Genomic DNA, 14,142 nt, shown 5'->3' on the forward strand with positions numbered 1-14,142 from the left:
TTCGAGTGAAAATTAGATACTTCACCTTTTTAAACAGGGGCTGCTATATATAACGTAGCCGCTTTGTTATGTTGTGTCATTCACATGTGTTACTGTACCCAGCTGCAGTACAGCCGTACCCTTGGTTTTGACTTTCCATTAAGTGGCCTCAGATGTTGTTTCTGATAAGGGAGAGGTAATGGTGCACTCACTTGTTACTCGTGTCTCAGGTGAGGTAATGCATGTTAAAGCATCACTTCTAATCTATACCTGATTCTGCTTATGGAAGTTATAATATTATTATTCATAAAACCTTTGCACCTTTTTTTTTGAGGTCATCTAAACAGGATCTGTTGTTTCATTGAAGCCCGCTTTCTAACGGTCTCTCTTCTTTCAGTTCTCCAGTGCTGATGAAGCAGCTTTAAAAGAGCCCATCATTAAGAGGTTTGAAGAGGAAGGAAACCCTTATTATTCCAGTGCAAGGTAGGAAGGAGCCAGTGGCTCGCTGCCTGCTGGGGGCGTCTTGGCAGGGCAGCTTTATACGCAGCTTTATATTGGTCTGAGCAGTCAGGATGGTCCAGCCCTGTGGGAATGAAAAAATCATGTTTGCACACGCTTGATTTTGTGCTGCTGCCTCTTTCTAACGGGAACGCCTGCTGCTGAAACACTGTCCCTCTTCCCAGGCTTCCCAGTGCTGTGGATCCACCACCATTTGCCACCCCGTCCCCCGCCCCAGTGACTGGAGGGCACTGCAGCCAGAGGTGCCGAAGTCTTCAGGCCCTGGCTTCTGGGCCATGCTAGGAGCTGGGCACTTAAGAGTTACAATCCTGACTGTTTCACTTTCAGGATTTAGGCTTTATTTTTTTACTTAAAAATGTGGATGCCTGTCATACCACTCTCTTTGATTATTTTGTTTTTACCCCATTTAAGCCTGAAATCGAAAACTTACTGGCGCTTGTTAACAAGTGTGCTGGCACATTCAGGAGGTGATTAGTCACAGCCAGGGTTCGTGTGTCAGTGCAAAGTAATTACCTCATGCGCATTGCAGCTGCTAGCTGTTTGTTTCTTATACCACTTAATGAGGTAATAAATTATCATGCTTGTCTCAGCTGGAGATGGGCTTTCAGACTTCTTTCTTCCCAACAACTTTAATGTTCTCCACTCTGAAGGATAAGCGTCATGTTTTTCTTTTATCCCTTGGGCAGATGGAAAAAAGAAAACAACTATTTGTGTCTTTTAAAATTAGGTTATGCTGTGATTTATGACTGGTACTTGTGAAGGCAAACTGGAGAAGAGGGAGAAAGGAAAATCAAGCGTTAGGATCCATTTCAGTCATTGGAACGCATCCTTCCTGGCAGGCACTGCTCTTAACCGCTGGTGTGCAAAGATGAAGCATACCTATTTTCAAGAGCGTAATTAGTGTCCGAGTTCATATAATACCATTTGGGGTTTTAAAAAAGTCTTGTTTCTCCCCTTGCTAAATACATGTCTTTACAAAAGAATTTACAGGCATATTTTTGTTGTGGTGGGCCATCATTTAATTAAGAACAAAATATTTTTTACAGTCTTTGATTTGAGAAATAATCATTTTCCTCTTTTTGCCATCATTTAAACAGACTTATACAGTAGCCAGTAAAAGCGAAGGAGAACTAGCAAACCATCCAGGAGATTTAAGATAAAATACAAAATATGTACTGCAAGTTCACCTACAGTTTTTTCACGTAGGATTTTGACTGAAATTCACAGACAGTTGAAATATTAAACTTTGAAAAATGGCATATTTTATGTGAGCTGTTCATTTGTCTTCCAGCCCTCGCTGAGATGTCATCTCTTGAAAAAGATCGAATCCTTTATTGTTTTCATATGATCAGCGTCTTTTTTTTATTGCACTTTAGATGGTTTACAGAACAATTTAGTTTCTTATTAAATAATACATATATTGTTTTGTGACATTGGTCGCCAACCTTGCGACATGTCAACACTCTCCCCTTCTCAACCTTGGGTTCCACATTTCCATTTGTCCAGCTTTCCTGTTTCCTCCTGCCTTCTCATCTTTGCCACTGGGTTGATGTGCCTATGCCCATTTAGTCTCATATACATGGTTGAACTGTGTGTATTATTGTTTGTTTTATGGCCCTGTCTAATCTTTGAGCTCAAGCATACAAACGATTGTGTGGATGGTGCAGGACCAGGCAGTGTTTCATTCCATTGTACAGAGGGTTGTTATGAGTCAAAACCAACTTGACAGTAGCTAACAACAACAGCAGTCTTTGGCTGAAGGGTAAATTTCAGGAGTGACCACAGTACTCAGTTAACAGGGTGTCCAGGGGCTATACTCTCAGGGTTTCTCCAGTCTCTGTCAGACCAGTAAGTCTGGTTTTTTTTTTTGGAGAGTTTGAATTTTGTTGTACATTTTTCTCTAGTTCCTTTTTTTTTCTTTCTTTCTAATGGATTACATTCAAGGTAGGAGAACAGATGACCCAGACAGACTTATCTCTGGAAATAAATGTTAAAAGACAGTAAGGTTTTTCTATTAATGTATAGATGCCTAGCCTTCCTTGTGAAACAGGTGGTGACATGGAGACAGCAACTTTCTCTCAAAGATGAAAGGGCTTTCAAGCCAGCTTAGGACACCTTCCTTGGGTTTGGCTTAACAATAAAACTCCCTGGTCTGGATAGGCTTGAACATGGCTAGATCTGTCTTTTCAGAGAGCTCTGTCATTGTCTGCTACTGTAATGTCCTTAGTTTTTCTTAATCCTTACATATCACAAATGCAACACACTGGTTTTGTTCTGCTCAGTTGTTCTTATAATCAAACTTTAATCAGGTGTTTGATTACCTCAGCGTTTTTAATGGACACCACTAATCAGCCACTTCTTACTGGGCCTGCTGTATCATTGCTGTAGCCTGCAGAAGGGGGTGTGATCAGTTGACATGGGTTACAAATTACAAGGGTGGCTTTCTTTTATTGGCTGTTGATACTTTCAAAGTCCCTCTTATGAATGTTTTATGAGCAAAGATTTGATTCCTGCTCTGTCTGTGTGCCTTAATAATTGATGCTATGTTCAGATCCTGAAGGCAGTTTATTTAGAGAAAGGAAAACTGCCACCTACTAATAACCTTTAAAAAGCATTATTTCTCATTCATTTTTCTTTATAAATTTAAGATTATCGATGAAAAGCAAACTAATATTTCTACTTAAAGCAGTTTTAAAGTTATCACTTGTTTTTCCAGTTGTTGCAAAAATTCGAAGAACTACATCCAAAGGCATTTATTTTGTTAGTAAAATGTGCTGACACCTATTCAGTAATTTTCATAGTTTCTTAAGAATTTGGGGGAACTCTTGCGGGGTACACCCTCTCCAGTGGAGATGTATAAGATTGTTACCTAGGTTTATGCGGTTCTCAACATTCACCAGAATGAACCAACTTAATTTGTACATTGTGTGGACAGGAAGGTTTTCCCTGAAGTGAAAATATTTTAAAATCAGGGATTATTTTGAGATTTTTTTGTAGTAAGTAGTTGCTATGCCTTAAATTTAATATGACATTCTATAGTGAATTGGGACTAAGCTCACGTCATTTTTCTTTCCTTCCGTCCTCCGTTGAGCATGGTTTCTGTTGTAAGATGGCAGTACACAGATGCTAATTAGTAGACCCCTATATTCCCTGAAGACAAACATCTTGGCATTTCTGGGTGTGGAGTATATAAACGGTAGTTTGGTGGTGACTTCATAATTACTTTCTGTTCTTTTATCAGGCTGTGGGATGATGGAATCATTGATCCAGTGGACACCAGACTTGTCGTGGGTCTCAGTATTAGTGCAGCTCTCAACGCACCAATCCAGAAGACTGACTTTGGCACCTTTAGGATGTAACTGCAGTGAAGTGTTTTCCGTTGGACGTGTATTTAAAGTTAGCACATTTAGTAGCCTTAAAATGTTAAGATTTTTGAACATGTGGCTATTGTAATAAAATTGTTTTCTTATCACAGTGCACTATACTTTTCTACTTAAAAAAAATCAATGCGGACATTTATTTGATGAACATAAACCCCTTTTAAATTTTCTCAGAGAAATTTCTCTTGGCCTAGTTTTATCACCAATGATGAAGAGAATGGTTTATGGATTCCTTTGTAACCCACAAGTAGTATGAAAAGTTCTGTTACTGTAAATTCCAGGTATTACTGAAATTATTAACATAAAGTTGTATTTCCACTGAAATGAATGCTTTGCTGATTATGCATGATGATATTTGACACACTTATTTTAAAAAAGGCATCTATTACTTTTCCATCCAGCCACCATCTTACTTTCTTCCCATCATAGTCAAATTTGTCTATACTCTGGGCTGTATTTCCTAACCCATTCTCTCCTCACCGTACCCCTTTCTGGCTTCCACTGCCAACAGCCCTCTCCAAGGCCCCCATTGACCTCCATGTTGCCGAAAACTAGTGGATTCTTTTCCATCTTCATCTGATTTTACTTTCTGTAGTATTCTAATCAGTTGAACGCTTGTCCTTGAAATGCTGTTCTTAACTCCCATGATTTAACACACTAGGTTTTCTACCAACTTCTTTGACAATTCTTTGTTGGTTTCCTTTGTAGTTCTCTCTTTCTCTACTGATTCTTACTTCCCCTTCCTATATTTGTTTTTAATTTTTATTAGTAATATATGAATATGTCCTTATTCTAAAAGATACAAATACAGGTAGTCCCTGACTTACAAGTATTTGAGTTACAATGAACCTCACTTACGACCATCTTTTTTTTTTTTTTTGATACATCTTATCATTAGTAATATGTACCACATACAGTGTTGCAGTGTGTAATTTGCTGATGTTATCATTCTTGTACCAACTCCCAAAGACAAATAAAGACTGGATTTATAAAGATACTGATAATAACCGAAACCAAACCAAACTCACTGCGATCGAGTCAATTCCAGCTCATAGCGACCCTATAGGACAGAGTAGAACTGCGCCATAGGTTTCCCAAGGCTGTAAATCTTTATGGAAGCAGACTGCCACATATTTCTCCGGTGAAGTAGATGGTGGTTTTGAACCACTTTTGGTTAGCAGCCAAGCACTTTAACCACTGTGCCACCAGGGCTTCTTCTACTGATAATAAAAGACTATAATAATGAAAACTAAAAAAAAAAATGAGGTATTCAACTTAGGTCAGAACTAACTTACGATGAGTCATTGGAATGGAACCCAGTTGTAAGCTGGGGACTACTTGTAATACAGAAGTATCTTCTCATTCTTAAATCCATGTGTTCCTTGTACCTTGATTTATTTTCGGTGGGCCATTTCAACCCCTCTCAGGGCTTCGGTCACCATCTAAGCTTGGATGACTCCTTGTGGACAGTTCTTAACTGAGTTCTCTGAGCTCTAGACCTGCATATATAACAAGTACACCAGACTGGGTGTCTTTAGGAACCTCTAACACAGTCATCAAGACCTATTGATTATCTTATTTATTTTTATATTTGACAAGTTTTATTGTGTTTTAGGTGAAAGTTTACAGCACAAAGTAATTTTTCATTAAAAATTTTATGTACACCTTGTTTTGTGACATTGGTTGCAAACCCTGCAATGTGTCAGCACTCTCCCCCTTCCTTTTCTGTCCTGGGTTCTCCATGTCCATTCATCCATTTTTCCTGTCACTTCCTGCCTTCTTGTCTTTGCTTTTTGGGCAGGTGTTGCCTGTTTGATTTTGTTTACTTGATTGAACTAAGAAGCACATTCCTCACATGTGTTATTGTTTGTTTTATAGGCCTGTTTAATCTTTGGGTGAAGGATGGACTTCAGTTCTGAGTTAACAAGGTGTCCAGGGACCATAGTCTCCGGGTTTCCTCCACTCTCTGTCAGACCAGTAAGTCTGGTCTTTTGTTTGTGAATTTGAATTTTGTTTTACATTTTTCTCCCACTCTGTCCAGGACCATCTATTGTGATTCCTGTCAGAGTGGTTGGGGATGGTAGCTGAGCACCTTGCAGTTCTTCTGGGAGGAGGCTGGTGGAGACTGTAGTTCATGTGGTACATTAGTCCTTTGGACTGATCTTTCCCTTGTATCTTTGATTTTCTTCATTATTCTTTGCTCTAAATGTGATGGGACCAATAGATGTATCTTAGATGGCCGCTTGCAAGGTTTTAAAACCCCAGATGCTGCTCACCAAAGTAGGATGTAAGACATTCTCCTTATGAACTATGTTACTAGATGTCCCCCGAAGACCGTGGTCCCCAGTGCTCAATCCCAGTAACTTGGTCCCTCAAGGTGTTTGGATGTGTCTAGGAAGCTTCTATGACTTTGCCTTGGTCAAGCTGTGTGCTGTCTTTCCCTTCACCAAAGTTAACTTGTCTAATATTTAGTTAGTGATTTCCCCTCCCCACTACTCCCCTCCCTCGTAACCATCAAAGATTATTTTTTTCTGTGTGTAAACCTTTTCTCAGATTTTTATAATGTGGTCTCATACAGTATTTGTCCTTTTGTGGTTGACTTATTTCACTCAGCATAATGCCCTCCAGATTCATCCATGTTGTGAAGTGTTCAACAGATTGATCATTGTTCTTCATTGTTGCTTAGTATTCCATTGTGTGTATGTACCGTAGTTTATCCATTCGTCTGTTGATGGACACTTAGTTTGTTTCCATCTTTTCGCTATTGTGAACGATGCTGCAATGAACATGGATGTGCATATGTCTATTCTTGTGATGGCTTTTATTTCTCTAGGATATGTTCCTAGGGGTCGGGTTGCTGGATCATGTGTTATTTCTATTTCTAACTTTTTAAGGATGCTTCATATCATTTTCCATAGCGGTTGTACCATTTTACATTCCCACTAGCAGTGCTTAAGAGTTCTGATCTCCCCACAACCTCTCCAACATATGTTATTTTGTGTTTTTTTGATTTGTGCCAGTGATGTTGGGTGAGATGTTATCTCATTGTAGTTTTGATTTGCATTTCTGTAATGGCTAATGATCTCGAGCATTTCCTCATGTGGTGTTAGCTACCTAAATGTCTTCGTTGGTAAAGTGTCTGTTCATATCCCTTGCCTGTTTCTTAATAAGATTATTTGTCTTTTTGTTGTTGAGGTGTTGAAGTATTCTATAGATTTTAGAGATTAGACCCTTGTTGGATATGTCATAGCCCACAATTTTTCCCAGTCTCTAGGTTCTGTTTTTACTCTTTTGGTGAAGTCTTTTGCTGAGCATTAAGTGTTTAATTTTTAGGGGCTCCCAGTTACCTCGTTTCTCTTCTGGCATTGGCGCATCGTTAGTTATGGTTCGTATTGTATTTATGCCATGTATTAGGGCCCCTAGCATTGTCCCTATTTTTTCTGCCATGATTGTTATTGTTTTATGTTTTATATTTAGTTTTTTGTTCCATTTTGAGTTAGTTTTTGTGTATGATGTGAGGTATGGATCCTGTTTCATTTTTTTCACAAATGGACATCGAGTTTTGCCAGCACAATTGTTAAAAAGACTGTCTTTTCCTCATTTAATGGATTTTGGTCCTTTGTCAAAGATCCGCTGACCATAGATGGTGAATTTATATCTGGGTTCTTGATTCTGTTCCATTGGTCAATGTGTCTGTAGTTGTACCAGTACCGGGCTGTTTAGACTACTGTGACTGTATAGTAGGCCAGAGATCAGGTAGTGTGAGGCCTTCTACTTTGTTCTTTTTCTTCAATAATGCTTTTGCTTATCTGGGGCATCTTTCCTTTCCATATAGGATTGATGACAAGGACCTTCTCCCAGAGCTGACAGAGAGAGAAAGTATTCTCTTGGAGCTGGCACCTTGAATTTGGACATCTAGTCGTCTAGACTGTGAGAGAATGACTTTCTCTTTGTTAAAGCCATCCACTTGTGGTATTTTTGTTATAGCTGCACTACATGACTAAGACAGTTGGTGATTAGTTTTTCTATCTCGTTGGTATTTGGATCAGGATTGCATTGTATCTGTAGATTGCTTTGGGTAGAGTAGAATTGACATTTTTCACAATGTTGAGTCTTCCTATCCATGTATCTCACTCATTTTTGTCTCTTACCACCACAGGACTTAGAAGTTGTTTACCTGACTCCAGTCTTACCTACTCTAATCTGTTCATTGCTCTGTAGTTAGAATGACAACTCTGAAGTGCACATTTGGTCATTGTCTTAGTTATAACAGAAATACCACAAGTGGATGGCTTTAACAAATAGAAATGTATTCTCTCACAGTTTAGGAGGCTAGAAATCCAAATTCAGGGCAACGGTTTCCAGGGGAAGGCTTTCTCTCTCCGTTGGCTCTAGGGAAGGTCCTTGTCGTTAACCTTCCCCTGATCTAGAAGCTTCTCAGCACAGAGACCTCAGGTCCAAAGGATGGGTTCCCCTCCTCGTTCTTCATTCTTGATGGTAATGAGGTCTGTCTCCTCTCTGCTGTCTTCTCTTGCATCTCAAAAGAGATCGACTCAAGATACAGCTTAATCTTGTAGATTGTATCCTGCCTAATTAACATCATAGAATTTAGGATTTACAACACATAAGATAATCTCATCATATCACAAAATGGAAGACAACCACACAATACTGGGAACACATTTTGGGGGGACACAATTGAATCCATAACAGTTACACTACTCCCTGATGTAGAAAGTGTCTGTGGTTTCCTGGAGAAGAAATGCCAGACCCCTAATACTTTCCATGATCTTGCTTGATACCTCTTCAGTCTCATCTTGACTATCTTTTTATACTCGGTGCTGCAGCCCTTCTGGATGACTTCCAGTTCCTTGAATCTACCAGGTCCTTCCCACCTTAGGGTCTATAGGTTTCCCTCTATCTGAACTATTCTGCTTCCATTCTTTTTCCACTCTTCCTTCTGCTTAAGTATTTACTCTTCTACTTAAGCACTCCATTTGCTCAGTTTAAACACCTTCCTCAAGGATATCTCTGTGACTTCCCTGAACTTGGTTAGATGTCCTGCTATAAGTTCTTACAAAACACCATCCGTTTCTTCTATGTCAAACTCATCATCTTATTTTAAATATTTCTTTAATATCGTTCCACCTGCTAGAATGGAATGTAAGCTGTTTGAGGGCAAGCATCCTCCTGTTTATCCTGTATTTCAACGCCTCGCACTTTGTAGGTGCACAAATATTTGTTGCAAGAACGAAAAAACTCATACTGTAATTGATAAACTCAGACTACGTAGTTTTTAAAATTAAGTAATTGATTTTATTACTTAACCATGAACACCACCATGAAAGGTTTTTCTAATAAAATTAATATTTGAAACATTTGCGTGTAGTGTTCTCTGTGGGCTTCATTTGAGTCAGGAAGTCAGTTGAGTTTTTCGGGGGGTATACAGATAGGTGATCACAATTCAGAGGTAGGTTGCCTTTTCAGAAGGAAAACATTAAATATTTTAAAATAGCAAATTATATTAAATATTTTCAATTAAAATTTGCATCCATGTCAGAAAACAAAATGATTTTCTTTGTCAAGACTAGATGCTATTCCTTTGGTAGGAACCATTAAGCCAAGGATTAGTGGATATTTTAGGAGTTGTGCCTTTCTTAGGAAGATGACAGTTATTACTAAAACCACATTTAAATCAATTAGGTTATTTTGCATATCCAACAATAAACAATTGTTTTACCAAAATATGCAGGTCTATTTTTGTTGTTTTATTTTACCACTTTTATAGGACAATATGAGTAACTTAGAATTTTACAAATATGCAGCTTATTAGTATCTAAATTTGCTTCCCTGGGTACTTGAAGAATGAAAGGGAGACAAGATTGCTTCCATTTTCCAGTTTTCAAGAAAAGTGTTTTCAAAATAGAATTTGTATAAATAAATCATTTTTCCTACGCAAGCAGAAGCTTCTGTTGTTGAATGTATAAGTAACTAATTAATCATTTGCTTAACTTGTGGATGCTTCTTATGTGCAAAGCACTGGCTGGTGCCAGTCAGGTTTTGATCCTTGCGGTAACAAACTCTCACTGCTAGCATGTCATGCAAGGCAAATGTTAAAAAGTTTCTTTGTATTTTTAAATTTGGTGAAAAGTTTATGGCTCACATTTTAAAAAGGCTTCAGAAATGAATCCACTGGAACATTGGAACTAAGTAAAAATGATGGTGGAGACAGATGAATAAACTGAGGGTTCCCGTTGCCATCAAGTTGATTCCGACTCATAGCGACCCTATAGGACAGAGTAGAGCTGCCCCATTGGTTTTCCAAGGAGTAGCTGGTAGATTTGAACTGCTGACCCGTTGGTTAGCAGCCATAGCTTGTGGTAGCTCTTAACCATTGTGCCACCAGGGCTACAACTCGGGGTAGAAACCAAACCAAACCCATTGTGGTGGAGTCAATTCTGACTCATAGTGACCCTATAGGACAGAGTAGAACTTGCCTTATATAGTTTCCAAGGAGCACCTGGTAGATTTGAACTGCCGACCTTTTGTTAGCACTTAAGTACTACACCACCAGGGTTTCCAACTGAGGGTATTTGTCCTTGAATATGAGGAACATTAAAAACAGAAGAGATGTGATTTCCCACTACCATCACCAGCTAGATGGATTGTGTGTGTAAATTGCAAGGGAGATGATTTATTGCAACCTTTTACTCAATGAAACATGTCCCTGAACAAGATTTTAGGGTACCATTAATTGGAATTCTGCCTTAAGAATCTGACAGTCTTCCTCTGGGGATAATTAAATACAGCTGTACCAAGAAACGGAAACCGGGGTGGTGTAGTGGTTAAGTGCTACGGCTGCTAACTAAAAGGTCTGCAGTTCAGATCCACCAGGCACTACTTGAAAACTCGATGGGGGCAGTACTACTGTGTTCTATAGGGTCACTGTGAGTTGGAATTGACTCGATGGCAATGGATTTTTTGGGTTTGGTACCAAGAAACAGGCGGTAGAACTAAGTGACTTCTTAGGTAACTTTAAGTGACCTTTGGGTACATTTAAGGCCATGATGATGGTCTTATATGACTGGTAAACATTGTCAACAATCCCTTTGAAATGTTAACACTTTGCATTATTCTATAGATGCTTGCAAATATTTGTGAAGCTCTTGTTTTTACTTTATAAGGAAATCAACTGTTAACTAGGTTTTGGGGCTACTGATATTTTTATCTTTGTACTTTTTCTTGATTTTAACGTGGCCTGGCTTTTAAACTTATCTCTCTGTTTTGGATTGAGTTGTGTCCCCCCAAATGTGTATCAACTTGGCTAGGCCATGATTCCCAATATTGAGTGATTGTCCCTGATTTTGTCATCTGATGTGATTTTCCAAACTTCCTCTCTGATGTGATAATTCCTAACCTCTATGATGTGAGGCAAGATTAGAGGCAGTTATGTTAATGAGGCAGGACTCAATTTACAAGATTAGGTTGTATCTTGAGTCAACCTCTTTTAATATATAAAAGAGAAGTGAGCAGAGAGACTAGGGAACTCATGCCACCAAGAATGAAGAACCAGGAAGGGAGCACATCCTTTTGGCCTCTGATCCCTGCGCTGAGAAAAGCTCCTAGGCCAGAGGAATATTGATGACAAGCATTTTCCTCCAGAGCTGACAGAGAAAGCCTTCCCCTGGAGCTGGCTCCCTGAATTTGGACATTTAGTCTACTAGACTGTAAGACAGTACATTTCTATTTGTTAAAGCCTTCTCCACTTGTGGTATTTCTGTTGTAACAGCACTAGATAACTGTCCATCATGAGGGATATAGAAAAGGTAATCACAAGATCAGGTGGCTGAGTGGCGCAAGTGGTTAAATGCTTGGCTACTAAAGGTTGGTGGTTTCAGTCCTCCCAGAGGTGGTTCAGAAGACAGACTTGGTGATTTGCTTCTGAAAGGTGACAGCGTTGGAAACACTATGGAGCGGTTCTACTCTGCGCATATGTGGGCTCCATGAGTCGAAATTGACTCCATGGCAACACAACAAGCAGCACAGGATCAAGTTACTAGAACTGAGCAGTGCAAGTAAAGGAGCCATGAAATTTTTGATGTATGGATCATAATTTAAATCCGTATTAGAATGGATTTAGCATCCCGAGTAAGATAATTGCTTATTGCAAAGAGCTCAATTGGAATTAAGGGATTTGGGTTCTTGGGCAGGTGGTGGTGCTAACTAGTTGTCTAATCTTTGGCTAACCCCTCCATTTCTTTATTTCTTAATAAAGGGGAGGGAAGATCAGTGGTTTTTTCACTCTGGTTTCACATTAGAATCAGCTAAGTAGATTTTAAAATATGCTTCAATCTAAATCATTGGGGAGTCAATTCCATATTTTTTAAAGCTCACTGTAATTGCCCTAGAGCCGTGGTTCTCAAACTTGAGCTTGTATCAGAATCAACTGGATGGTTTGTTACAATATAGCTTTTTTTTTTTTTTGACATCCCAGAGTTTCTGATTCCTTAAGCCTGCAACGGGCCCAGGAATTTCAAACAGCTTTCCACCTAATGCTCATGCTGCTGGTCTGAGGCTTACACTTTGAGAACCGCTGCTCTAGATGATTTCTGAATTCCTTTCTAGTTTTAAAATTTTAAGATTCTAAGATAAATTTCTGCTTAGGTGATATCACCATTCTGGCACAAGCAGTTTGCAGTTGGTTGCTAACCTAAAGGTTGACGGTTTGAACCGATCCAACAGCACCGTGAGAGAAAGGCCTAACGATCTGCTTCTATAAAGATGAAAAAACAAACAAACCAAACCCACTTTCTTTGAGTCAATTCCAACTCATAGAGACCCTATAGAACCGAGTAGAACTGCCTCATGGGGTTTTCAAGGCTGTAAGTCTTTACGAAGTAGACTGCCACACCTTTCTGCCTCGAAGTGAAGCAGCTCCACTCTGTAACACATGTGATTGCCAGGAATTGGAAAGGACTTGATGGGAATGGATTTTTGTTTGTTTGTTATATTTTTAGCTAAGTCATTACACATTTCTCTCCCTCTCCCGTTTTCAGGGTAGGGTAAACTTAACTTCTCACTAAGTGTTCAGTTAAGTCAGTGATTCATACCCCTGACTACACATTAAAATCACCTGAGGAATTTAGTCATTTTTTAAAGCTCCCGAAGTGATTCCAATGCATTGTCAAAGCTGAGAATGACTGCACAGGGTAAGGCTCAATTAGTAGACTTCAAAATGAGGCAACTGTTGATTTTAAGATACTTCTGTGAATTTAAAATCTTAAGTTTTAGGTTGTTGCCTTAGTTTCCTAGGGTTGCCGTAGGAAAATAACAAAGTAGGTGGCTTTAAAGAACAGAAAAGTACTGTCTCACCATTCTGGAGGCTAGAAGTCCAAATTAGGCTATCAGCCATGTTGATTCCTTCTGAAGGTTCTGAGAGGGAAACTGTTCCATGCCTGCCTCTCTCCTAGCTTCTGGTGGCTGCCAGCAATCCTTGGTGTTCCTTGGCTTGCACCTGCCTTTGTAGTCATATGGCTGTCCTTTTTTTGTCTAACTCCCCAAGTCTGTTTTCTTTTTTAAAACACCACTCAGATGGGATTAGCACCCATGCAACTCTGGTATGACCTCATGTTAACCTGATAAGATCTTCAAAGATCCTATTTCCTGACAAGGTCATGCCCCATACAGTTTCCAACGAGCGCTTGATGGATTCGAACTGCCAACTTTTGGTTAGCAGCCATAGCTCTTAACAACTTCGCCACCAGGGTTTCCTACCAGGAGTTAGGACTTCAGTATATATTCTTTGGGAAACACAATTCAATCCATAACAGTCGTATATAAATTTTCTTGGTACAACTCACAGTACAGATGAAGGTTTGCCTTGTATACGTACTTCCCTTGAGTGGTTACCAATAGCTAAATGTTTCTAATGAAATTTATCCAAGGTGATGGAAAAAGTTTAAGATCAGAACAAAAACAAAAGAATATATTACATAATATGACATAATGGAAAGCAGCTGACATCTTGCTTCCACAGGATTGTTTCTGAGTCATTTCTTTATGCCCTGCTGCCTGTGTTGTAACTTCTCAGTGGATTAAACAGGGGATTGAGGTCTCTGAGGACCTCTGGCACTTCATCCCATCCAGCCAAGCATAACTAGACTAAAGAAGGGAAGATTTGTCACCAATGTGGATGGTGGATAACTTGAGATTATTTTTAATCAAATAAATTAGTCCCACAATTGAATTAGATCCGTAAAGGTTT

General features: G+C 39.2%; 1 protein-coding gene across 3 annotated transcripts in view; it reads left to right on the forward strand.

The window, feature by feature from the left end:
• The window catches only part of MCCC2 (methylcrotonyl-CoA carboxylase subunit 2), an 80,411-nt gene extending 71,198 nt beyond the window's left edge, over positions 1-9,213 (forward strand). For all 3 annotated transcript variants that reach the window (XM_003408091.4, XM_023545532.2, XM_064272964.1), the window contains 2 exons: positions 377-462; positions 3,740-9,213. In XM_003408091.4, the coding sequence (XP_003408139.1) occupies positions 377-462; positions 3,740-3,857 (204 nt within the window). In that variant the 3' untranslated portion in view covers positions 3,858-9,213. The remainder of the gene's footprint in view (positions 1-376; positions 463-3,739) is intronic.
• Positions 9,214-14,142: the final 4,929 nt, after the last annotated feature.

This window comes from Loxodonta africana, chromosome 2 (assembly GCF_030014295.1).
Source record: "Loxodonta africana isolate mLoxAfr1 chromosome 2, mLoxAfr1.hap2, whole genome shotgun sequence".
Lineage (NCBI taxonomy): Eukaryota > Metazoa > Chordata > Mammalia > Proboscidea > Elephantidae > Loxodonta > Loxodonta africana.